Source organism: Brachyhypopomus gauderio, chromosome 3 (assembly GCF_052324685.1).
Source record: "Brachyhypopomus gauderio isolate BG-103 chromosome 3, BGAUD_0.2, whole genome shotgun sequence".
NCBI lineage: Eukaryota > Metazoa > Chordata > Actinopteri > Gymnotiformes > Hypopomidae > Brachyhypopomus > Brachyhypopomus gauderio.
The window spans coordinates 38,062,341-38,088,516 of record NC_135213.1 but is presented as its reverse complement, the minus strand read 5'-3'; the positions used below and the strand labels follow the sequence as shown (position 1 = coordinate 38,088,516).

At 43.0% G+C, this 26,176-nt stretch overlaps 3 protein-coding genes and 1 long non-coding RNA gene across 7 annotated transcripts; 1 reads left to right on the top strand and 3 right to left on the bottom strand.

The window, feature by feature from the left end:
- Positions 1-408: 408 nt before the first annotated feature.
- Positions 409-1,152, bottom strand: cmlc1 (cardiac myosin light chain-1). Its single transcript, XM_076998163.1, has one exon. It carries the CDS (start codon positions 1,102-1,104, stop codon positions 505-507), a length of 600 nt encoding a protein of 199 aa, XP_076854278.1. The 5' UTR covers positions 1,105-1,152; the 3' UTR covers positions 409-504.
- A 703-nt stretch (positions 1,153-1,855) lies between these two features.
- Positions 1,856-17,380, bottom strand: ak5l (adenylate kinase 5, like). Of its 2 annotated transcripts, none has more exons than XM_076998159.1 (8): positions 15,477-15,588; positions 15,022-15,208; positions 10,929-11,096; positions 10,574-10,746; positions 5,183-5,296; positions 4,527-4,718; positions 4,244-4,334; positions 1,856-3,300 (listed from the first exon to the last, which is right to left on the bottom strand). In XM_076998159.1, exons 2-8 carry the CDS (start codon positions 15,203-15,205, stop codon positions 3,290-3,292), a joined length of 933 nt encoding a protein of 310 aa, XP_076854274.1. In that variant the 5' UTR covers positions 15,206-15,208; positions 15,477-15,588; the 3' UTR covers positions 1,856-3,289. The 2 variants fall into 2 exon arrangements, with proteins under 2 accessions (XP_076854274.1, XP_076854273.1); XM_076998158.1 differs by lacking the exon at positions 15,477-15,588 and adding an exon at positions 17,242-17,380 and having other exon boundaries at positions 1,858-3,300.
- On the top strand, positions 16,278-19,199 carry LOC143509437 (uncharacterized). 2 transcript variants are annotated; one of them, XR_013129667.1, is made up of 4 exons: positions 16,278-16,392; positions 17,931-18,028; positions 18,666-18,858; positions 19,064-19,199. It is a non-coding gene; the product is annotated as an uncharacterized LOC143509437 (long non-coding RNA). The 2 variants fall into 2 exon arrangements; XR_013129666.1 differs by lacking the exon at positions 16,278-16,392 and adding an exon at positions 17,318-17,447.
- gpsm1a (G protein signaling modulator 1a) lies at positions 17,700-19,365 on the bottom strand. 2 transcript variants are annotated; one of them, XM_076998160.1, is made up of 2 exons: positions 19,009-19,365; positions 17,700-18,789 (listed from the first exon to the last, which is right to left on the bottom strand). In XM_076998160.1, the coding sequence occupies exons 1-2, from the start codon at positions 19,363-19,365 to the stop codon at positions 18,604-18,606; spliced, it is 543 nt and encodes a 180-aa protein (XP_076854275.1). In that variant the 3' UTR covers positions 17,700-18,603. The 2 variants fall into 2 exon arrangements, with proteins under 2 accessions (XP_076854275.1, XP_076854276.1); XM_076998161.1 differs by having other exon boundaries at positions 17,700-18,749.
- Positions 19,366-26,176: the final 6,811 nt, after the last annotated feature.

The window sequence follows — 26,176 nt, the reverse complement described above, 5'->3', positions numbered from 1 at the left end:
AATTTTGTGCCAACATTTTAAAAGCTGATTCATAATTCATCAAACAAACAAACAAACAATAAACAAACCATGTCTGACCATTAGGCTACCTTTATTGTAGACTTGTCTTGAATCAAAAGACCCACAATGCAACAATTATTTTTTATCAGCCATTGATGAATCTTTAGTTAACATTGTTCTAAAACATTGTTCTAATTTATGGTGCATAGTATTTCATTAACTACTCTCAGTGTACTGCCCTCTGCTTATTACATTTCATTCGAAGTACTTTTTTTTTCTTTAGAAGTAGAAATATGTAAGGGTACAGTTCTGTAGACCTAATTATGGCTGTGACAATAACTCTTTATGTTGTTAGCATGACCGTACGAGAACGTCATGAACAACAAACAGAAGACAACACAATAGACAGCAGAGAAAATCTTCATCTTTATTTAACATTCACCAACATCTTTCCTTCAAAAGTCTTTTGATCACTGATTTGTTAACAGCAGGACGATCTCTGGCTCACCCAGAAAGGATGTGCTTCACAAACGAGACATAGTTGATGCAGCCATTGGTGTCTTCTTGGCCAATCATGAGGCGGTCCACTTCATCCTCAGTCATCTTCTCTCCCAGCGTAGCCAGCACGTGCCGGAGCTCGGCACCCATCACCGTGCCATTGCCTTCCTTGTCGAAGACCCTTAGACCTTCCACAAAGTCCTCAAAGGTCCCCTGGTCCTTGGCCCTTGAGATGTGCTGCAACATGGGCAGGAAGGTCTCAAAGTCCAGCATCTTGCTGTTCATCTCTTCGGCTTTGGGCTTCCCCAGCACTGAAAGCACGTCTGCGTTGGTGGGGTTGTAGCCCAGAGCCCTCATCACGTCTCCGCACTGAGAGTACCTGATCTTCATCTCTCCTGTCGGAGTCTCGTCAAACAGCGTGAAGGCATCCCTGAATTCCTCGATCTGATCTGGGCTGAACTCCAACACAATGTTCTTCAGATCAAGCTGAGGTTCCTTGGGTTCCTCCACCGGAGGAGGAGGAGGAGGAGGAGCTGGAGTTTCCTCTTTCTTAGGCTCCGGTTTTTTGGGCTCTGGTTTCTTGGGTTCGATTTTTTTGGGGGCCATGATGTCCACGCCAGTTGCTGGGTAGTGAGGAGCGAGCTGTGTGGGCCAGTGCTTGGCTTTTATACAGCTGTCCCAGTGTGAGAGATAAGCTTTATCAAAACCAGAGCATTGGCAGACTATAAATGGAGGTGAATTGAAACAGAAAGGAGGGACACTCATGACACAATGGAATTCTTCTGTCCGCTCCATGGCAGAGCCAACCAATCAGATCCCAGGGCTGTTTATGGAAATGTGTTACTTCTACTGAATACATCACACTTTTTCAACATTCTGCATTTCTGCACACCAGCCTTATGTTCGTTTTCCGTCATTTGATGATGTTGTATGAGTTGTGTAAGAACGGATAATGGATTTCATGTATATAAAGTGTTGCGCTTATACAATAAAATATCAAAGTGATATTGTTCAGTTTGCAGAGGACATGTTCCTCACACTACTTTAGGTTCCATAATAAATAAATCGATGGACAGATGGATAAATGAAGATACTAAAATGTGTAATTGCTCATAAGAGTGGGCTGTGGTCGATCATGACTGCTGACAAACACACAGGCACTGAGCCATCTGCAGATGAAGAAGAAAGCTGTTCTTAAAAGAGTGAACTGCCTTACGTCAGAAGACCTGGACAGTCCTGTCAAACTACCACTCACCTGTCATCCTGAAACAGTCGTCATTAACTTCACCATCCGGACCGGAAACCACAAAGCAACTAACAAAAACAGACTGAAGGTGTCTTAGAAATGTACTTCATACAACGTTGGATTCAGAAAGATGAATTTATTAGATATTCTCTTTACAGCAAAAACACTTGGGATATACAAACGTGTAAATATGACAATACCCACAATCGCATAAGAAGGGTTGTTTTGAATAGTAAAAGTGGGGTTTATCCATGCTGAAAACTGAAATGCTTCCGTGTGCTGCTACTTGTGCCAGTAGAGAATAGAAAGGCAGGCGTAGTGATAGATTGATAAGGGGGAGCTATTCTGAGAGACATTCCACTGCCCTCTGGGACACCAGCTCTGACATCATCTTCTGGGTGCTTGTCAAACAAAAGAAACCTTCCAACGCTGATTTGAGCTGAATCACTGGTAATTATACTGAGGGGAAGGTTGTGTCATTTAATATGCAGCTAGATGTTTGTAAAACATTTCTTCTAGTGTCTGAATATCCTAGAGAAAACGTCTCGGTCTTTGTTTTTGTCTCAGGCTTTGCATTAAGGTTTAGTTGCTAGTATCAAAACCACTGGTTTTGACTGTATTTGACTCAGGTCTAATTTTGTTCAAGGCAAAAGTCTGCCATCTAGTGGTGTGAATTAAATCGTTTATTTTCTGTGAGCATGTTTTTTGATCATTCAGTCAGTAATCTGCACTTATGAAAATTATTTAGTACAAATTACAATATAAATCTAATGTATGATGATATATATTATTAACCAAACATTATTTGTTCATTCTTAAGTACAGAGGCTTAAGTCAGGTTCCTGGAAGGGAGCTCTTGAGGTCTTGTAATAAACTGGGCATGTTTTGCATTGAAATTGTACTAATGATCATTACCTGACAGCAAGAAGGATTATTAAACACTGACTTATAATATAAATCTTATTATATCATAGATCAGTGGTGTTAAGTGTCCAGTGAGACATGTACCAGGTCCATAGAGAAAAGAAACATGTTTAGCAGTCAGGACACGAGAGATGAACTATTTTCTGGAGGTTTTTTACACTCACAAGTTGACAAGCTGACGAAGTGAGGATTTAAATAGAAACATCTTTTAAAGGAAACAGCTCCCAAGTGTTTGTCCAGGGCCGTTTCCCTCTTTTGGAATCACCCCTGATAGTGTATCTAAAGAACTAGAACGTTAACAAGAGGAACTCTAAAGTAACACAGACCCATGTTATAAATTAGGTAAGACTGAAAGGGGGCAAAAGACATTTTTCGAGTGGTAAATAACTCTCATGGCATAAAATACTGTTTTCAACTACAAACTTTAGTGATGCCACATAGACAGAGTGAATACAGCAAACCGGCTGTAATGTCTAGTTAACTGCAAACTATACACCTCCCCAATTGTAAATATCACAATATAGGTAAAATGTTACATTAGAAGAAAATATAATTAGAAATAGACTTCTGCTAAAGATTTCCTCATAGCCGTGCTATTCTCGGAGTCCTCCTGGAATGTGTTCAGCATATCTCTGAATAAGAGCATGAAGTTCAAATGAAAGGCTTTTACTTTAACAAACAGCCAAGAGTAGTACTACTGTAACATTATAGAGTAATACTACTGTAACAACATTACTGTAACATTATAGAGTAATACTACTGTAACAACATTACTGTAACATTATAGAGTAGTATCCTATAAGAGTATCACTGTAACATTATAGAGTAGTACTACTGTAACATTACTGTATCAGTATAGAGTAGTATTAATGTAACAACATTACTGTAACATTATAGAGTAGTATCCTATAAGAGTATCACTGTAACATTATAGAGTAGTACTACTGTAACATTACTGTATCAGTATAGAGTAGTATTAATGTAACAACATTACTGTAACATTATAGAGTAGTATCCTATAAGAGTATCACTGTAACATTATAGAGTAGTACTACTGTAACATTACTGTATCAGTATAGAGTAGTATTAATGTAACAACATTACTGTAACATTATAAAGTTGTACTATTATAACAATATTACTGTAACATTATAGAGTAGTATTACTGTAACATTATGGAGTAGTACTACTATAACAATATTACTGCAACATTATAAAGTAATACTACTGTAACAACATTACTGTAACATTATAGAGTAGTACTACTATAAGAATATTACTGTAACAGAGTAGTACTACTGTAACATTATAGATTAGTACTACTGTAACATTATGGAGTAGTACTACTACTATAACAATATTACTGTAACATTATGGAGTAATACTACTGTAACGACATTACTGTAACAATATAGAGTAGTACTACTGCATTATGGAGTAGTACTACTACAACAATATTATAGAGTATATTTGTAACTGAGTATATTTGTTACAAAACATTATAGGGAAGTATTGCTGTAACTGCATTATTGTAACATTATAGAGTACTACTGTAACAATATTATTGAACATTACCTTCTTCCTTTATATCATTTGGAAACAGTCTGTCTTTCACTGTGGTATTGATATCTGTGAAAATGTCATCCTCGTCTCGATCTGCATCCACCTGATGAGAGAGAACCTTCGCATATTACTCACGATGCCTGAATCTCCATCACAGGTGTGGCAGTCCACCATCTCACCTAAATGAAACTCTAACATGTGTTTTTGTTATATGCAAACCAACCTGGCAATATTCACACATTCACATTTAATTAGCAATCACACAAGTTTATGGATAAGCAACAAGCGCCCTCACCCGAATGATCAGGCCCCTCTCCTGGTAGTACTTGGCTATGAGTGTTATGTTCTGCTTGAAGGTTTCTAGTCTCTTCTCGATGGCATGAGCGTTGTCATCGGGCCGGCCCTGCTGGGACGCACGTTTCTCCAGACGCTGGCGTAGCTGGTGGCCAGAACATGCTAGCAGGATCACAAGGTCTGGAGAGCCAATCTGTGTCAAGGGGCACAGTGGCTTATTAGGAAATTACTACAACGAATGGCATGGCATTTGGCATTTGGCAATGGCATTTATTTATTTTTTGTGATTTAAAGTAGTCAAAAGTATGGCTCAATTTATATAAAAACAACTAATGTCCACAGCAACAGTTCAGAATAACTAAATGTACTTAGTGTGTATTTAAATTGCACTGAAAATATTATTTTGTTTCTCTTAAAAAGGTCTGTTGGTTGCCTTACAACTGATCTTCAAAAATTAAATTACCGTAATATTTCAATAACTGTAATTATTTGAACATCACATGATTTTTGTTTAATTGGTGAATCATAGCCCAATTACTTTAAATAATGGGTTAATATGCAAGTATATATACAAATATACAAATATGGAGACCATAGTAAAGTGCAACTCTGTTTCTGCAGTATAACATTAGATTACAATCTTATTAAATGGCTCACTTGCTCTTCAAAAGTGAACGCCTGTGATATTTCCCGTGGGAATCCATCCACGATGAAGCCTTTGGCATCTTGCTTCTTAATGAACTGCTGCTTCAACTCTTCAATTGTTGTCTCCTAGAGAAGTGAATCCCAGTAAGAGATCAGCACAAGCTTCAGGAATGAAAGTACAATCAAGCTATACTGCATAAAGACATTATACATTTGTGTACATATTAAATGGCTCTGACTGTTTTTTGATGTATGTACCCTATCTGCTCCTGTTCTTTGAGAATTGCATGCTTTTGACAAAAGGAAATATCTGTTATGAAGCCATTATCAACCCCAGCCCTTATCAACCCCAGACCTTATCAACCCCAGCTCTTATTAACCCCAGTCCTTATCAACCCCAGTCCTTATCAACCCCAGCTATTATCAACCAAAGCCCTTATCAACCCCAGTCCTTATCAACCCCAGCTATTATCAACCCCAGCTATTATCAACCAAAGCCCTTATCAACCCCAGCTCTTATTAACCCAGACCTTATCAACCCCAGCTCTTATCAACCCAGACCTTATCAACCCCAGCCCTTATCAACCCCAGCTCTTATCAACCCAGACCTTATCAACTCCAGCTCTTATCAACCCCAGCCCTTATCAACCCCAGCTATCATCAACCCCAGCTATCATCAACCCCAGCTATCATCAACCCCAGCTATTATCAACCCCAGCCCTTATCAACCCCAGTCCTTATCAACCCCAGTCCTTATCAACCCTAGCTATTATCAACCCCAGACCTTATCAACCCCAGTCCTTACCAACTCTAGCTATTATCAACCCCAGCCCTTATCAACCCCAGACCTTATCAACCCCAGCTCTTATTAACCCCAACTCTTATTAACCCCAGCTCTTATTAACCCCAACTCTTATTAACCCCAGCTCTTATTAACCCCAGACCTTATCAACCCCAGCCCTTATCAACCCCAGCCCTTATCAACCCCAGCTATTATCAACCCCTGCTATTATCAACCCCAGCTCTTATTAACCCAGCTCTTATCAACCCAGACCTTATCAACCCCAGACCTTATCAACCCCAGACCTTATCAACCCCAGACCTTATCAACCCCAGCTATTATCAACCCCTGCTATTATCAACCCCAGCTCTTATTAACCCAGCTCTTATCAACCCAGACCTTATCAACCCCAGTCCTTATCAACTCTAGCTATTATCAACTCCAGCCCTTATCAACCCCAGCTCTTATTAACCCCAGCTCTTATTAACCCCAGTCCTTATCAACCCTAGCTATTATCAACCCCAGCCCTTATACCCCAGACCTTATCAACCCCAGCTATTATCAACCCCTGCTATTATCAACCCCAGCTCTTATTAACCCAGCTCTTATCAACCCCAGCTCTTATCAACCCCAGCTATTATCAACCCCAGCCCTTATCAACCCCAGCTATTATCAACCCCAGACCTTATCAACACCAGTCCTTATCAACCCTAGCTATTATCAACCCCAGCCCTTATCAACCCCAGACCTTATCAACCCCAGCTCTTATTAACCCCAGCCCTTATCAACCCCAGTCCTTATCAACCCCAGCTATTATCAACCAAAGCCCTTATCAACCCCAGTCCTTATCAACCCCAGCTATTATCAACCCCAGCCATTATCAACCAAAGCCCTTATCAACCCCAGCTCTTATTAACCCAGACCTTATCAACCCCAGCTCTTATCAACCCAGACCTTATCAACCCCAGCCCTTATCAACCCCAGCTCTTATCAACCCAGACCTTATCAACCCCAGCTCTTATCAACCCAGACCTTATCAACTCCAGCTCTTATCAACCCCAGCCCTTATCAACCCCAGCTATTATCAACCCCAGCTATCATCAACCCCAGCTATCATCAACCCCAGCTATTATCAACCCCAGCCCTTATCAACCCCAGTCCTTATCAACCCCAGTCCTTATTAACCCTAGCTATTATCAACCCCAGACCTTATCAACCCCAGTCCTTACCAACTCTAGCTATTATCAACCCCAGCCCTTATCAACCCCAGACCTTATCAACCCCAGCTCTTATTAACCCCAACTCTTATTAACCCCAGCTCTTATTAACCCCAACTCTTATTAACCCCAGCTCTTATTAACCCCAGACCTTATCAACCCCAGTCCTTATCAACCCCAGCCCTTATCAACCCCAGCTATTATCAACCCCTGCTATTATCAACCCCTGCTATTATCAACCCAGCTCTTATCAACCCAGACCTTATCAACCCCAGACCTTATCAACCCCAGCTATTATCAACCCCAGCTCTTATTAACCCAGCTCTTATCAACCCAGACCTTATCAACCCCAGTCCTTATCAACTCTAGCTATTATCAACCCCAGCCCTTATCAACCCCAGCTCTTATTAACCCCAGCTCTTATTAACCCCAGTCCTTATCAACCCTAGCTATTATCAACCCCAGCCCTTATCAACCCCAGACCTTATCAACCCCAGCTATTATCAACCCCAGACCTTATCAACCCCAGCTATTATCAACCCCTGCTATTATCAACCCCAGCTCTTATTAACCCAGCTCTTATCAACCCCAGCTATTATCAACCCCAGCTATTATCAACCCCAGCCCTTATCAACCCCAGCTATTATCAACCCCAGACCTTATCAACACCAGTCCTTATCAACCCTAGCTATTATCAACCCCAGACCTTATCAACTCTAGCTATTATCAACCGAAGCCCTTATCAACCCCAGTCCTTATCAACCCCAGCTATTATCAACCGAAGCCCTTATCAACCCCAGTCCTTATCAACCCCAGCTATTATCAACCAAAGCCCTTATCAACCCCAGCCCTTATCAACCCTAGCTATTATCAACCCCAGTCCTTATCAACTCTAGCTATTATCAACCGAAGCCCTTATCAACCCCAGCTATTATCAACCCCTGCTCTTATTAACCCAGCCCTTATCAACCCAGACCTTATCAACCCCAGCCCTTATCAACCCCATCCCTTATCAACCCCAGCTCTTATTAACCCCAGCCCTTATCAACCCCAGCTATTATCAACCCCAGCCCTTATCAACCCCAGCTATTATTAACCCCAGCCCTTATCAACCCCAGCTATTATCAACCAAAGCCCTTATCAACCCCAGCTCTTATTAACCCAGACCTCATCAACCCCAGCTCTTATCAACCCAGACCTTATCAACCCCAGCTCTTATCAACCCCAGCCCTTATCAACCCCAGCTATTATCAACCCCAGCTATTATCAACCCCAGCCCTTATCAACCCCAGCTATTATCAACCAAAGCCCTTATCAACCCCAGCTCTTATTAACCCAGACCTCATCAACCCCAGCTCTTATCAACCCAGACCTTATCAACCCAAGCTCTTATCAACCCCAGCTATTATCAACCCCAGACCTTATCAACCCCAGCTATTATCAACCCCAGACCTTATCAACCCCGGTCCTTATCAACCCTAGCTATTATCAACCCCAGACCTTATCAACCCCAGTCCTTATCAACTCTAGCTATTATCAACCCCAGCCCTTATCAACCCCAGACCTTATCAACCCCAGCTCTTATTAACCCCAGACCTTATCAACCCCAGTCCTTATCAACCCTAGCTATTATCAACCCCAGCCCTTATCAACCCCAGACCTTATCAACCCCAGACCTTATCAACCCCTGCTATTAACAACCCCAGCTCTTATTAACCCAGACCTTATCAACCCTAGCTATTATCAACCCCAGACCTTATCAACCCCGGTCCTTATCAACTCTAGCTATTATCAACCGAAGCCCTTATCAACCCCAGCCCTTATCAACCCCAGCTCTTATCAACCCCAGCCCTTATCAACCCCAGCCCTTATCCACCCCAGACCTTATCAACCCCAGCTCTTATCAACCCCAGTCCTTATCAACTCAAGCTATTATCAACCGAAGCCCTTATCAACCCCAGACCTTATCAACCCCAGACCTTATTAACCCCAGCTCTTATCAACCCCAGCTATTATCAACCCCTGCTCTTATTAACCCAGCCCTTATCAACCCAGACCTTATCAACCCCAGCTATTATCAATCCCAGCTATTATCAACCCCAGCTATTATCAACCCCAGCCTTTATCAACCCCAGACCTTATCAACCCCAGCCCTTATCAACCCCAGCTATTATCAACCCCAGCTATTATCAACCCCAGACCTTATCAACCCCAGTCCTTATCAACCCCAGCCCTTATCAACCCCAGCCCTTATCAACCCCAGCTATTATCAACCCCAGCTATTATCAACCCCAGACCTTATCAACCCCAGTCCTTATCAACCCCAGCTATTATCAACCCCAGCTATTATCAACCCCAGACCTTATCAACCCCAGACCTTATCAATCCCAGTCCTTATCAACCCCAGCTATTATCAACCCCAGCTATTATCAACCCCAGCCCTTATCAACCCCAGCCATTATCAACCCCAGCTATTATCAACCCCAGCCCTTATCAACCCCAGACCTTATCAACCCCAGACCTTATCAACCCCAGCCCTTATCAACCCCAGCTATTATCAACCCCAGCTATTATCAACCCCAGCCCTCATCAACCCCAGCCCTTATCAACCCCAGCCCTTATCAACCCCAGTCCTTATCAACCCCAGCCCTTATCAACCCCAGCTATTATCAACCCCAGCTATTATCAACCCCAGCCCTCATCAACCCCAGCCCTTATCAACCCCAGCCCTTATCAACCCCAGACCTTATCAACCCCAGTCCTTATCAACTCTAGCTATTATCATCCCCAGCCCTTATCAACCCCAGACCTTAACAAACCCAGCTATTATCATCCCCAGCCCTTATCAACCCCAGACCTTATCAACCCCAGCCGTTATCAATCCCAGCCCTTATCCACCCCAGACCTTATCACCCCAGCTCTTATCAACCCCAGCTCTTATCAACCCCAGCTCTTATCATTTATCACTGAAGACGTTGGTATTATCTCATGTTTGTCATAATGTCAAATGTAAGCGTAACACTTTCCACTTGCACTGTCTTCTTTTATTTCTCTTATTCTACTTTTCTTTATTAGTGTGGCTAGTTTTTCCACATCATATTCATTTAAATCTGATGACATTACAGTGTGTCATTGCCACTATAGGTTTCTAATCTAACTTTTTTCATTTTGATAGCACTATTGAAGTGCACTTATGATGCCGGATACATAGCCATGTGACACTTATTTTACTTGCTTATATATATATATATATATATATATATATATATATATATATATATATATATATATTAGTTATACATCACTTGGGTTTCATCACTTGCGTAATTATCTCATTTCAAAAGATAATTGGAAAAACAACTAGATCTGGGTGGATATGGGATATGGGCCTTGGGAGAGCCAAACCTGAGGTGCTAGTTCTCCGTTGGCGATGATCTGGGCGATCAGCTCCCACTTCCTGTCGCTGGGAGCATGTTGTAACAGCTGGTTCCTCAGAATCTCTCCAACAGACACGCATTCGAAGTCGTACTGAGCTGCGATCTTAGCCGTCTGAGTGCCCTTCCCACTACCAGGCCCGCCTACAGAGGGAAGGTGACCAGAGAAACGTAACCTGCCACAGCAACAGATCATGATGAAAGAATGTAACAAGACAGTGAAACTGGGATCACCGTTACATACCTGCATTATACGCAACATTATTTTGAGACTCAGTACAGTTTGTAACAGCAGGTTATGAGACAAAAAAACAGTGAATCCTCACCTATGATGAATATGATATGGGGTCGTGGTTTGGACGGGTCAAAGACGTCATATTCCTGTATGAGTCCAGAGGACTCGGTCATGTCAGAATCACTCTCAATGGAGAACTGAGCCTGAATGGGTGGCAGTCTTTCGTAGCGTCGGTAAGGCCCAGGACCAGGACCACTGTCTACAGAAAGTGAGAGGCGACACTACATGATCGCTATATGACTTTATACTGACTGTTGTCTGAAAAAAAAAGAAATACATACATTTCTATATATAGGGAGATCACATTCTATTTTAGCACATGAGGTGACATCTGCACTAGGAGACAGGTGAAGGAGACAGGTGGAGGTGACAGGTGGAGGTGACGGGTGTAAATGACAGATGTAGGTGACTCGAATCGCGTTTCTAACTTTGAACGATTCAGAATCGATTCTCATTTTCAAAAAATCAATTTTTTTTTCGGGTACAGGTGTACCTTCTCAGCCACCATAGTGCTAGGCAAAACCGCTAAAGTATGAAGAAAAATAAGTCCAAACGGCTCTGCGGTCTTTGAAAGCAACCATTTGGAAACACTTTAGATTTTACCGTCAACCCGCCCCGGGTAAGAATGGGCTTGATCGTTTGCACACGCATAAAGACACTACAGATGATATTCGGGAGTTACAGTGATTATAACTTATTTCATTGGGCACTCTAGTTTTGTTCTAACTAGATATTTAGACATAATACTGCTGTAATACTGCAAAGTCCTGGTCAGAGGTGAACTTCGGTATAGCCGGTGTGTATTTTATTTAAAATAATTAATACCCTTGAGCCAGTGTGTCTTTGGACATAGATAATGCAGTTTGCTGTGATGGATAATTAAAGTCTAGCTCTTATTTATGCATAGAAACGTAAATCAACAATATAATCTGTAGCGTCTTTATGCAGATAAACGAGGGGAGTCGGCCAAATCTGTCGCACGTGAAATACTACAGGCACCGTTCAGAAACTGATCAGTTCAGTTAAATGTATTCAGTTCAGTAGATATATGCGGCTTTTAGAAAAAAAAATAATAAAAATATATATATATAAGTATACAGTATATATATATATATATATATATATATATATATATATATATATATATATATATATATATATATATATATATATATATATATATATATATATTATATTTTTCATCTGTGAAATGGAAGTTCTGGCAGCTAACGTAAGCCCACCCATTTTAATAATGTAACAGCACTTTCATATATTTTTTATTTTTGTGATTTGTTAAGGAAAAAAGTGCAATTTTGTTTCTGGAAGTGGCATGTTCTCAGAAATAGGCAGCTAGCCTAAGCCTAATTCTTGTACGAAGCAATTGGTTGTTTTTACAGAAAGAGCAGTATTTTTGTATAATAAAATTTTTGAGTAGTGGCAAGTTCTGGCAGCTAGCCTAAGCCTACCAATATTGTTTATTTTACTACAGTTTTATTAGTTTAATGTAGTGTTCTGAGTGTCCGCCTCAAATATATTGTGCTCTGTTTGTACAAGTTAAAAACATATGTGCAAGAATAAATAAATCAGACATGTTGTCTTGGATTTACCTTTGTGTGTTTACATTATTGCAATATGTTGATAAAACCTTTACAATTATAATATCTTTATAAATGTACTCTGCTTTCATGCCAGCAGACCGGAGTAGCTCGTTTTGAATTGAGAATCGTTTTTAAATCGGAAAATAATCGTTTTTGAATCGAATTGTTGGGATCTGAAAGAATCGGGAAAAAATCGAACCGTGACCCCAAGAATCGATTCTGAATCGAATCGTGGGATTCCCAAAGGTTCACAGCCCTAATATGTAGTTGACAGGTGTAGGTGACAGGCGTAGATGACAGGCGTAGTTGACAGGCGTAGGTGAGAGGCGCAGGTGACAGGTGTAGGTGACAGGTGTAGGTGACAGGTGCAGGTGACAGGTGTAGGAGACAGGTGTAGGAGACAGGTGTAGGTGAGAGGTGTAGGTGAGAGGTGTAGGTGACAGGTATAGGAGACAGGTGCAGGTGACAGGCGTAGATGACAGGCATAGGTGACAGGTGTAGGTGACAGGTGTAGGAGACAGTTGTAGGTGACAAGTGCAGGTGACCATCTTAGCACTTATGCCTCCTGACCATTTTTCTCCAATTTTGCCAACCTTAGATATAGTAAATACACTTAGGCCACCATCACAGGTTTGGAAATCACAATGCGAGTTTGCACAACTTATTATGGCAATAAAAGAGGTTGGAAGCTAAGTAATCCTCCCACCCTCCGGTTTGTGCAGCCAGCTCGTAAGGTCCAGTCTTCCATCGTAGGTCTTCCCTGACTCTCTGCTCATGTGTTCGATGTTTTCCAAGAATGCTGTGGGTCTCTTAGTGAATCTGGGGAGTTCTAGCACCTGAGTAACGTAAAGCATCTCTCATCATGTCCTAATACGAGGGGATCATGTATGATTAGGCCACCGGTCCAGCTGAGAAGGACTTACTAGAACTGGACCTGCAGAAGGATCCACAGTCACTCTGATGCCAACTTTCAGCATCCTATATCAGGGAGGGCCAGACGGTTTGTGGTAGCTTATGGTAGTCAGTGGCGGACTTAGAAATTTGGGGGCTCAAGGCGAATTTTGCTAGGGGGCCCATCAACATTAATATGTGAGAAATAAGTCAGCTAATCAGGGGGCCCATACAGTGGGCTGCAGTGGGAGGGGCCCAAGGCAGTTGCCTAGCCACGCCTCTATGCAAAGACCGCCTCTGATGGTAGTTTATGGTGCCCAGCTCTGTTGTATGTTCTCCCTTCTTCTCTCTTCCCTCTGTCTGTGCTCCAGGTCCTGGTTTGGGTTTGATTTCTGCTTTGGTGGTTCAATTCCCTTTGAGGTTCTCCTGGCCCCTACCAGTCTTCCATCTGCCACCTCTGTGGCCCTTCCAACCTCCAGATCTGTGGCCACTCCCTTCAGCCTCTAATACTTCAGCTCTTTCAGCTTCCACAAACCCCGTCTTATTAACCGATGTCCCACAGCGTTTCTGCTCTCCATCGCTACTCACGTCACTAGCTGCTGTCCTTGAGGTCCCCGCTGTCCCTGCTCCCTTTGTCTGTTGTCCCAGACACTGTCCCTGAATCACCACCACTGACAGCGCTGCCTAGAGTTCCAGCGTTCCAGCTCCTTATTGCAGCCTGGGGAGACAGTTCCCCCAGGAGGCCTGGAGGATGTGATTCATCACCTGTAGAGTTCTACAGGATGTCTCCACGCTGCACTCTACCTCCCTAGAGGGTGGTAGCACCTGGGTGGTATCAGCCCGTCACTGCTTGTAGAAATGTTCTGGCCATAGCCGAGGAACACAGTGTTCCTTGATTCCCCTAAGACAGGTCACTCTTTTCTGTTTGGGCTGACGGCACAATTTTTGGGACACGTTGGGGACACGATGGTCCTTTTTCTCTTCCTCTGCCTCCTGTTCTTCCCTGTCCTTCCATGAAAGGTCAGTGAAGAATCCACTTGCTCTCTGTGCGTCTGCCTATGATCTGACTATCTTACTGCTCCTGCACCTCAAATGCTGCAGATCATTTAGTCTCGTTTCCTCCTGTCACCAGATCCCGTCCCTGATGTGGCCATGGCATGATGGCTTGTGTTGCACTGATACGACTCCATCGCTGCATAGACGCCTGACTTATTACGACATCACTTCCTAACAGTCTTAGCTAGCATGAATTTGCTCTCTAACCGTACAGCCATGTGAAGTTTATAATAGACGATTCTGGTAAAAATGGGTGTGGAAAATGAATGCCCTGTGTTTTCCTTTGCCGTTACAGAAGCTTCCTTGAGCACACACACCGCTGGGCCACGTTTCCTGGATTCTTTTTTGTCTAGTGCTCGCAATTCTAGTTCTACTGGTCTGTGATCATATTACAGTAACTCACTGCTTTGACCATTAACTTCTGGACAAATATACAGCCTCTCTGCACTTATTGCTGATGGCTCCCAAACGTTCCGTGTCCATTACTGATTTATTTAATAACAACATATTACTGTGATTAACAACCTGGCACCTTTTTTTGCAAATATCATTAGTGTGCATCGACTTGGCAGGGCTTACCATGTTTGCAGGGGGCTTTCTTTCCCTGGGCTGTGGAAATAGGTGGTAGAGGTTTACGATCAGGCGTAATGAAGGTGTCCCAGGCTACACATTCGGGGCCCCCCAACTCTCGCGTTTTCTGCAGGCAGTTCTCCAGGAAGCTCAAGGGGTCCTCGGGCCGGTGATACATCAAGCCAGTCAACATGCTCTGGAAAAGAACAGGAAGGCATGAATTAATATAGTTCTAAAAATAATAATACAATGCTAATGCTGCCCCTTCTCATGGAGATACAGTTATTTGGATGTCTTTCATAGATTTTACGTTGAAAGGAAACCAACGTTAGCTACAAATATCCAATAAAAATCCAATGTTGGCTTGTTCCTTGTGAATTTCACCAGCGTGGGACTAATAAAGGATTATCTTGTTTACTTCACAACACAAAGCTAATGTGCTAGCGAAAGCGAACAGATCTCACCCACACATCCTTCTCCTCGCATACAGATTCCTAGACGGTTTTAGATGGACAGGTGAGATGAAAAGAGACAGGAATGAATAGCACGGTGGAGAAAATGATAATTGCAAATGGCCACTCTGTTCAGCCCACACAGCGGGGCAGTGGACTGTGCGGTGGGGGAGAGCAGGACTGGACAACCCTCGCCCTAATCAGAGGTTTTCTTCTTATGATGCTAATATGGAGACTGTGTATTTACATGTCAATCCACATGGATCAGAGCTTGAGAAATAATCAGTTGCTAAATAAGGCAACAGTGTAGGAGAGCAAGAAAACTGATCTCTAGCATCAACTCTGTGATAGGGAAACGAGTTTTCTTCTTCTTCTTCTCAAATATGAGAAATATGTTTCGTACGTTTGCTATGGAAGGACACAGGTTGGTGCTAACAGCGGCGAGGAAGGAGCTACCATCAGTGTCAGTGTATAGAGTCATGATAAATGTTGGACTGCGCTTTTCAAGTTTAAGTAGCTAGGATCAGTCTAACCCTCTAACCATTCACTAGGACACTGAATTTAATTTTCAAATAGTTGTGTCCATGAATAGAGATTAATTAATTTATTTATATAGTATACTATGCTCATATATTATACTTAGTCGTAAAATATGAACCCAAGATGAATTCCCACTGCGGCACGTGTCTGTCTGTCTCTCCCTCAAGGTCTCCGATGGTTCGTCTCATGTGTGCTGACTCACAAGAAGTAAATAAGGAGCTTGTTGCCTTGGTGATAGGCAGTGCACTACCGGTGTTGAAATTTCGGTCCACGCCTTTGCCGAGAAGGGAACTCTTAACATGTTAACGTCCAACAGGCCACTGCACCTGTGTCAGGCACGTGCGTCTTACAGATGAAGGAGCAGACCCGATCTGAACAGGTCGCTCAGGTAAGTACCAGATACGATACAAATGGCCTCGGGATGTACATTCCACTTTTCAGTGCTTATCATATCTGTCCAGGTTGTGCATTCATTTGCAGGTATTTATATGCAGCTCAATCACACCTCTCATAGCCAGACCCCTTCTTAATACTCAAAGGAGACACTTGCCACTTGTAGACAAACTTGAGGCTCACTGCCCTGCAATAACAACATCCCACTTGAGAATCACCATAGAGACAGATTCAAGTAGCCTATCTAATTTCCTATGTAGCCTAATTGTCCAAGTTAAAGAAACATAAACCTGCTTTTTGGCTGTCCACCAAAGCTAGACTGAAGCTAGACTTTTCACAGAAGTTATACTTTACAGAGAAAAAACAGCCTGCAATTTTTTTTTATTGGACTATAACTCTATTCCCATTGACGTATTCCAAAGGTTTACATCTGACACATTTCAGACAAAACCCAATAATTATTTATAAAAACTAAATGGTTTAATTTAAAAGAAATGCACCATACTTTCCAGCAAAAGTGTTTTTTTGCTAAGTAAGCCGTATCTCTAAAGGAAATCAATATCAGCACGAGCACACAAAACAGCCACAAAACTAATGTCAGCGTTTTGAGTAGCTGCAGACTCGCGAGACAGAAGTGACCAGAAAGGACGCGCTCGTGCCAGCGGGCTACAACAACTTGAGTGCGTCTCGCGGTTTTCTTTACACGCACCAGCGAACTTGTTGCACAACTCGACACTTCAAACAGCCGTTAACAATCCATATCCTGCTTTTCCTGAGAGGATGCGTTCCCCGATTTCAACCGCCTTTTACAATAACAGATCGGCAAAGAGGAATTCTACCATACCTCAAAAAGATGGGGGATCTGTCGTTTGGAAAGATATTCCTTGGCGTCGCTGGTGTTCATTTTCCTCATTTATTTGCCTACAAGTGGCCAAAGTGCGTGTGAAGTGTGCGTCCGGTTTGGTATTGTGCTGGTATTGCCCTCGGCGTGCTATGCGCGTCTGTTGGCCAGTCTGCAGAGTAGCTGTGGCTGTCTCTGATAACCTCAAGGTGATGCCTGTATTCACTGCTTGTTTTTTTACACTGGTGAAATGAACACCCATATACAAAAGTGCATTTGCTGTACAACCCCAAAATGTAAAAGTAAATGAAAAAAAACATTGTTCTGCGGTATAACCTGATATTTTGTGATTTTTTAAATTGAGACTTTATGACTTCAAAGGATGTACACATGAACATCTATTTTGCGATCACGAACAGACATTAAATCACTCGTTTTTTTTTCGTTTATTGATTGAAACATAAAATATATGTTAGGATTTAAAAGAATAATCTATCAACACGTTGCTGTTCAAAACTGCATACAAAACATTAAATCTTTATTTATAATCATCATTTCACATTTTGTTTATAATTTATGCCTTTCTTAATGAGCCTATTAGTCTTATTTTATCTACGGAATACGGCAGTCGTAGCCTACAAGATAGATGAAAGTACAACGAAGAGACCATGTGCCATGTGCTCGTGTTCCAGGCCTGGAGAAGAGCAGCTTCAGTGCGCCGCAACCTACCTGCCCTAAACGCACGTGCTCTGCACTACCACCGCCATCTGCGTTATTTTGTGCGCCAGAGGTTAGTAGCCTATTGTTAAACTTCGGTAGGCTCATCCATAGCATCCCTTGGGTTAATAGTTATGCATGGTGAAGTTGACATAGAATGTGAACAAACGTTTTCATAGTGCACCTATTAAAAAAAATAAGGGATATATTTTGGCCCCCTTTTTTTCTGATCAAATTATCCGTGATTGAGGCCCACCTTTGGCCCTTGATTGTAAGGTTAGATTATGCTTTAAGTTTGATCTCGGGTCAATCCTGCCCAGCAGATATGAGTGTTTTGCCCACCCTGACGCATCCAGTTCAAGCCCGTGAAAATTGCAGTGTTAATGCATGAACACCTGGCAGAAAAATTGACAAAAGTTTCAGTGGAACGGCAAAATGAGGGATATATTTTTGGCTCCGCTAAAAATATAGTGCAGAGATACTTGGACTAGAGATGGGAGAGGCATAGACTTTCTGCCTTCCTAGACTTTATAGCCTGGACCTTTTATTCGCACCAAATGTGATATATCCGTCTCAGAGATGTGGTACAGAATGGCCTTGTCAGAGTCAGTGCTTAATAAACGTGGTAGCTCTCACGTGCGCCGGTCTCTAACTGGAGTTTTCAGTGGGCTTGGATTTGGACTGGGAGTCTGTGTTATCATCCTCGTCAGGATGAAAGGAGACCCGCTGTTCGTCCATACGTTTGGCCTGCACTCTCTGAACGAGACTGAAGAAGTCTTCGTCTGGATCTGGAGCTGAAGGCATAGAGCACCTCTGGTCATTCATACGGGAGGACTGGTGGAAAAGCCACAGCATGATAAAGTGAGATGATGATCTGCTGTTTAACCTTCACTTTGTATTCAGGTAAAAGCACAATCTTACAGTCATTCATAGATAGATAGATGGATGGATGGATGGATGGATGGATGGATGGATGGATGGATGAATTAGTATTATATACTACTAAAAACTACATTTGGTTAACATGTGTTCTAAAGAGTGATGTTCAGTTACCTGATATTTAATGAGCATATTAAAGAAGTCATCATTCAGCTCCTGTGGGTTGCAGGTTTGACAGAGTTGGCCGATGTTGTTCAGTGCTGTGGTCACGCCCAGCTCCTCCCCGAGACTGGCCCTCTGCTCGTCCAGCCTGCGGCTCTGTGAGCTGGCTATCAGGTCAAAGAGCTCCTCTGTCTGGGTGAGGGAGGTGAGGGAGGTGGCACCAGCGAGCGGTGGGGACCGGCGCTCGGGGGACCGGCGCTCGGGGGACCGGCGCTCGGGGGACCGGCGCTCGGGGGACCGGGCACTGGACGAGGCCTCTCGGGGCTGGCCGTTGAGCTGCGGAGCCTGCAGGCCACGCCTCTTCTCCATGCGGCCAATCGTAGACTCGCGCTGGACGGCAAGGGGGCAGTCCTCATTAGCGGTGCCCTGGCCCTGGCTTCAGAGAAGACGAACATGACAAGTGAGAGAAGTAGACAGAACAGTCGAACTAGTCAGGATGGGCCTTGGACAGCAATCAGGAACACTGCAGGCAAGTGTAAAGAACTTGCAATAACAGACAGAATGATCACTTCCTTCCCGCACTCTGCCTGAGTGCATGTTGTGCTCCGCTGCTAAAGTTTCCATAAACTGTTCCAGTTATTTTTGTAAGTTTCCTGTTATCGCTAATAGAACTTCTCTTATACTGCAGAAGGGTGATGTTCGCCGTGTTTCTGTTTTGAAATGCATGTCATGTGCAGCTGAAAGTAACAGATTCTGGATTTAACAACATTGTTGAAAGTTATCGTGATGCAAGAATTAAATTATGTAATACATGGAATCTATTTTTTTTATAACAAGAATGAGTGAAACATTTACCAGTCATGCTATGTCAGGGCCTGTAAGGAAAGCATGAAATGCAGATTACAGGAAACTAACAGGTGTCAACACACTGTTTGGGATTATTAAATAATCTTTCTTAGTAGAATTGGTACAACTGGCACAACAATTCACAAACACAATGTGCTACTTCACTTTATGCATTCGAGGGCCCAAAAAAGTTGTTCACACTGCTAACACTAAATCTAGGTCACAGAGAACAACCTAGTTAGAGCTGGCATGATGCAAACACTGAGGCCCAACATAGTTTGAACAAGCGAAACAGTTTCAAATGAAAAAACAATATATATTTGGGTAAATATTAACACATTATAATAATTCGTACAATTATTGAAAATTTTTTTTAGACAGTAAACATGATACATATTTAGAGGTAACACAGGTAAAATGTTAAATCACATGACAAATGTCATGGCCATATAGATGTTTGCATCTACAAAAACTTTGACAGAATGCACAGAAGCTTTAGCTGCCCGGGGTGTTCAGCTCTGAACAGCTTCACCAGCCACAGCCCAGGGGCTGAGTGAGTGGATGAATTCCTAGGTAGACATTACAAACACACCTTTCTCGCCCGACACCCAAACGTTATTGTTATTGGGCAGACGTTTCCAGCTTGCTAATCTTCTTCCATAACGATAAAAAATGAAAGGAAGATTATAAAAGGCTCGTGATAATCCAGAAAAATGTGGTGCACTTTCCGTTCTCACGCACCCAGCTTTCCTAAGAGCGGGATTGTGTCTCTTTTAGAAGGAGAGGAAGAGAAAGGGAGAGAAAGGGGGGGTGAGGGGGGGGGGGGGACGTGTGGGGGGGGGGGGGGGGGGGGGGGATGGGGCACCGTTGCCCCTCTCAGCTTACATCATGGTTGCTATAGGAACTGAAAATCGCCTCCCAAATCTCGCTCTTGTGCACACACACACACACACACACTTGTAGACATATCCAGAAGTGCACACACATCTACTTCAACGTACACAGAGAACCAACATACACACAAACACATTGCACAGACAGACGCCTAAGTGTGTGAACACATACAGACACACAAGATGCATGCACACACACACACACACAGACAGACACACACACACACACACACGCACACACACACACACACACACACACACATACACACACACACACACACACACACACACACACACACACACACACACACACAGACATACACTCCATGACTGGCATTCCTACATTTTTCAGTTCTTTTGCCTTCTGGAGGATCAATTGCTTGTCTCTCAGCCTCACTGTCATTAAAAAGTACAGATCAATTTTGCTAGGACCCAGTGGCCAAGAATTCTAGCATCCCTCTCATTTTTTTCTCTGCCGTGATCAATGAAAGCATGAGTGGTTTGTGCAGCGACCCTGTGGAGGGTGGGGGGGGGGGGGGTGGGAGGGGCTCTAGCAATTCAGTCGCAGAAACCAAAGCAACGCAGTGTAGCCTGGGGCCCTGCTTACAATGAAGAACTGAATGCCAGTCCGTTCGGAATGCCCGCAGGAGGAATAGAGCAGCCTCTCTCTCGGGATTCCCCCCGGTCCAGCCCCCCCCCCGGCCCAGTTACCCCCCCCCCCCCCCCCCCCCCCCCCCCGCCACCCCCCCGGTCCAGCCCCCTGGTCCAGCCCTGCCAGCCAGCAGGCAGCTGCTAATCCAGCACTACGTGTGGGTCTCCAACCCATCGCTGTCCATTGAGCTACTCTGCACACACTTCCCCAGCTGTCTTCCCCCAGCTCTCTCCCAGTGGCCCTCACACCCCCCCCTGCACTGGGCTCCAGCTGCATGAACCTCCATTGCTCTTGTGTTTGTGTGTGTGATCAGATTTGATGGCTGTGTTGTGATTGATTTATGGAAATGCATCGCTGACTGCTCCCCAGAGCAGAAGACAAATCTATAGAGTTGACTGTTTTACTTGCATTTACATTGCAGTATTTAGTAGATGCTCTTGTCCAGATCAGCTTACAATAGTGCAATAACACAAGTTTCCATTTGCCAGGCCACATGAGATCTGGTACCCACAATCAGAAAAACAAAATCAATATGCTCACGTCTCTCTGCATGATCTCCTGCAATAAAATTCTGTTTCAGTGTCTGATTTTAAGAGGCTGCTACACTTTCAGAGACCATGTGAGCTTTAGGTCTTCAGATGATTCAACACAGCAGTATAAACCTTTCTTCTTCCCCCATGAACACACACACACACACACACACACACACACACACACACACACACACACACACTGCTCCATTTACTAAGTACTCCAACTGCAAGGGAAGCCATGTGCTTTTGTTAACGTGTCCATGTTTCTACCAAGTCACACAAAAATAAATCTGCTCCAAAGAGCTGCTCTACATAATGTGTAAGATGCTCAAAACATGAACAGAAAACATATTTATCACCTTTACATTACTTAGGCGCTACTTAAATACGACATGTACTTCACACGGCAAAATGCATTTAACACATACAGCATTGAATTAACACCTGCAGTATTTATCTAAGTGCAGCTGGACACGGTTGAGCGACGGCTGCACAGAACAGCATCTAGTGCGTTAATAACGTGTAAGTGACGCCTGTGCTCCTTTGTGACGGGGGCTGACTGGGTTTCCCTTCACTGCTGCGGACAGTGGGCTTCTGCGCCCCTTACTTCCTGCCTCAATGGACCGTCTGTGAGACAGGGGACACCCTGCTGGTGACACAACACAGAAGCACTTGTTGGGACACACAGTTCGGAAGCAAGCCGGACGCCTGCACCTGGTTGCACCACCATGTGTCCCAGAATCCCACACCAGAGGCCCTTAGACTGCTTATTTACAGGGGTTTTTCTTTCAACAATTGCTTACAATACAACTGGTAATTGAGACACAGTTAAGTAAAAACCTGAATTGAATTTACCAATTCATTTAACCAAAACAAACAGGATGTTTTCTGCCTTTGACTCTTTCTGAAGCAGATGTCACCAATACAGTTCTGGCACTTACACTGTCACTTTTCCCTCAGAAATCACAGCAGTATTATAAGGCCATGGGTGACCTTACCGAGGAGTCATTATTGCTAAGGCCTATCCTGAGATTTGTGGTTAGTTATAGAGTATGGGTTTTAGCAAAGATGTGTTTGAGTGTTTGAGGCTATCTCAGTGCAGGGATGTGATAGGGTGTTTTTTATTCTTTTTGAATTTAAAGTAACACTACCTCTAGCGTATAAGCTTTTAAGATGGTTGTATTAACAGTTCCTTTGGTTTTTAGCTCGCAAAATCTTTCACAGTCTGCAGAAGAGATGTGGAGATAACATGTCAGAAAATGAACCTGTGTATTAGTGTCCCGTGCACATGTTAATCTATTTATTGATATTTCTATTTACAGGTATTTTATGGTCAGTTGCACTTTTCCCATTACACAATGAGTAATTGACTTGCTCTCAAATATTTGTAGGTTTTAATAGGGAGATCAGGAATAGCTACCACTAAGACTCCAAACATGGGCCTGGCTAATTTAGATGCACACTTAAGGTTTAACCTTTAGCTCATTTGCTGTAGCACCTCCTGAAAGTTTATGTGCCGTAGCAAAATAAATTTGAGTATTTTAACAAAGTAAATCAACATTACACTCTTTGAACTCGTGAATTCATGCTGTGTGAAGACACCAGATAAACCTGGTGAAGATGAAGATACCCCTCACCTAGAGCTCTCCTACCAGAATTTACTGCAAATGGTGAACACAAAGATGAACGTTCACCAAGAGGTTTGAGCGGAGGTGTTTCAGAGACCGCTACTCCTCCGCACTTCTCCGGGTCCCCTACAGGTGGCGCTATATCCTCCAAAGAGACCAGGCATATGGCGCTTCTGAACAGTGGTGAAGGTCCAGCATCAGAAACTGGGGATCATTCCCGGAAGCCCAGTAACGGAGGCAAAGCACGTAACCAGCAATGTCTGCAGGGTGACCAGCAATGGTCTGTAATGTCTTACACCATTACCACAAACACACAATGACATCACCCAGGCAGGAGTAAAACAGACGTGGAGTGATGCCGTGGGCAAGGGACAGAGCTGCGTGAGACTATTTTAAATTAACTTAGACTGTAATATGGTGTAATAAAATGTCTTTAGCCAGGGGCTTGCACCAGGGTCCCGCTAAGGTAACGGGATTGTCGAGACCTTAAGTCTCCAACAGCATCTCCACCTTACACCAGCATCCCGCGGTACTGCTCGTAGGAAAAGTGAGAAATGATTTAAAGGGCCGTTTCCTGTCACAAAACCTAATAAAAGGGGTATCTTACTGCCTCAAAGCCACCACTTCCTCCTTTGAGTGTTATATAATAAATGTTTAATAACTTCGTCTTCGAAGAAACTTTTTGATCATTTCCTTTGCAATGAAATAGAAGAGCAGGAAGAGCATATTGCTTATATATTTGCTTGGAGAGATGCCCAGAAGCTCGTGAAGTCTTGGTTTGCAGGTCGATCAGTGCTGCAGGGCCTCAGAAGGACAACATTGTGGGTATGATGGAAAAGTCCATGTTCTTTCTGTGGTATAATAAAGTCAAACCACAGGTCAGGCATCAGATGCACAGTATATTACTTTTTGTTGTTAAGCCAATTTTTTAATTCAAAGATCACAAGACAAAAAATACATACAAATGGTTCACCTGCACACAGCAGCTTCAAACATTCTGAATTGGCCGAAACATCAATCAAACATGGCTATGACTGAGAGGTCAGACCAACATGTCATGTCCCTGTAAATAATATCCCAAAAGCCATGGTATGAAATCTTCTGCCCACAAACCCCTAATGTCTAAACACTTCCAAGTGCCCTTCATCTAATAAGCCTCTGCAGCGCCCCCTGGTGGCTGTGGTACAAGCCTGGCAGCATTGGTCATCATCTTTGAAAGGCAAAGAGGATAACAGTTACGGCACATGGAGTAGAATGCAAAATTGAGGGGACGTTTTACGTATATCAGCAGGCTCTCAGGAGGAGGACAGGTGAGCATCAGAAGAGAAGAGAAATGGAAAGAGAGAAAAAGAAGGAATGTACAGGAAGTGTGGAGAGGACTGAAGCCCTGTGGTCCATAAAAGCACACACAAGAGTGTGAGGTGAGAGGTGTCTGGCACAAATGCCCGGCAAGCTTACTGAGCAAATATTGTAGTACTTTTCCATTTTTCCAACAGATAGACTTGCACCTGATCGTTTAAGCCATCTCCAGAGACCTGGGTTCAGACAGCTCCATCATCTGTCGGAGTTATAAGCTATTACTCTGCTTGGCAATTTGAACTTCACAGCATGAAGCACAGTTGTCGACTTTTGACAGATTTGGAACCTGGAGCGAGATCTCAGTGCAGGAGGGTGGGGCTGGTAACTGCATGAGGATCCAACCCTTCTCATAATCTAATTATTCATGAACACAAAAACTGCTAATTAGCATTGATAGAGTGCTTGCTGTTCAAGGTAAGTCACACTGATATAAAAGCAGAAATCAAGACTGTAGGAGCATTTGAGGTTAACCACAAGCTATGGGAGTCTGTACAGATATGAAAGAGTATAGCAACGTTACATATATAAACTTTCAGCCTTATACATAATGTCAATCATGTTACAAACATCTCGTGCCTCTCTACGTCCTGTTCTGCCAACATGAGTGAGTTAAGTAAGGTCAGCTAAAAGCCATTTGACTTAATTAATTTATTATTAATTAAAATGCAATTAGTTATTAATGCTTTGAACATTAAATGGTTTGGTGTCTCTTGATTTTTTTTGTTTGTTTGTTGTTGTTTTGTTTTGTTTTTTTTTTTTTTTGTTTTTTTTTTAGCCATGTGGAATTTCTGCATTAGTTTCGGACTCGTTTCGAAAAGCAAAAGTGCTGATAGGAAGGACAGACATGTTGTTTGGTAAAGGGAGACCGGCCACAGTCGGGATCGAGACCCCCGGCCAGCCACAGCGTGAAACTGCACACATGTTGTTAAGAATATGACCAGGAGAGGGCAGCATTACCCAGCTGATTTTCAAAAGTCAGTCCATCTTTTGTCACATTTGCACTATAAGTTATAAGTTGACTTAAATACAAGTAATATAAGTATAATATAATTATAATGTGCCTGTTAATAATAGTGTATTATGTGTAAATCTGAGGTGGTAGGTGTGACTCCATGTTTCATGATAAATCCTCCGTGGATACACGACTTGAGAACGAAGCTGTATGTATCACTGTATGTATTATTGTGCTTTTACTAGGTGCACCTGCAGGGGGCGCATTACATTCTGCAGCCCAGCGTCACTATCTATGCTCACCATATGATTCTTACA

Excerpts from the sequence above, each read along its gene's own strand:
- gpsm1a (XM_076998160.1), bottom strand. The coding sequence starts at position 19,365 with ATGGAGAAGAGGCGTGGCCTGCAGGCTCCGCAGCTCAACGGCCAGCCC. Across the intron at positions 18,790-19,008 it reads ATATGCTCATTAAATATCAG|TCCTCCCGTATGAATGACCA; the intron begins GTAACTGAACAT and ends CTTTTCCACCAG.
- cmlc1 (XM_076998163.1), bottom strand. The coding sequence starts at position 1,104 with ATGGCCCCCAAAAAAATCGAACCCAAGAAACCAGAGCCCAAAAAACCG.
- ak5l (XM_076998158.1), bottom strand. The coding sequence starts at position 17,310 with ATGAGGAAAATGAACACCAGCGACGCCAAGGAATATCTTTCCAAACGA. Across the intron at positions 11,097-15,021 it reads GAAAGCCCCCTGCAAACATG|ACAGTGGTCCTGGTCCTGGG; the intron begins GTAAGCCCTGCC and ends CACTTTCTGTAG. Across the intron at positions 10,747-10,928 it reads CCATATCATATTCATCATAG|GCGGGCCTGGTAGTGGGAAG; the intron begins GTGAGGATTCAC and ends TTCCCTCTGTAG.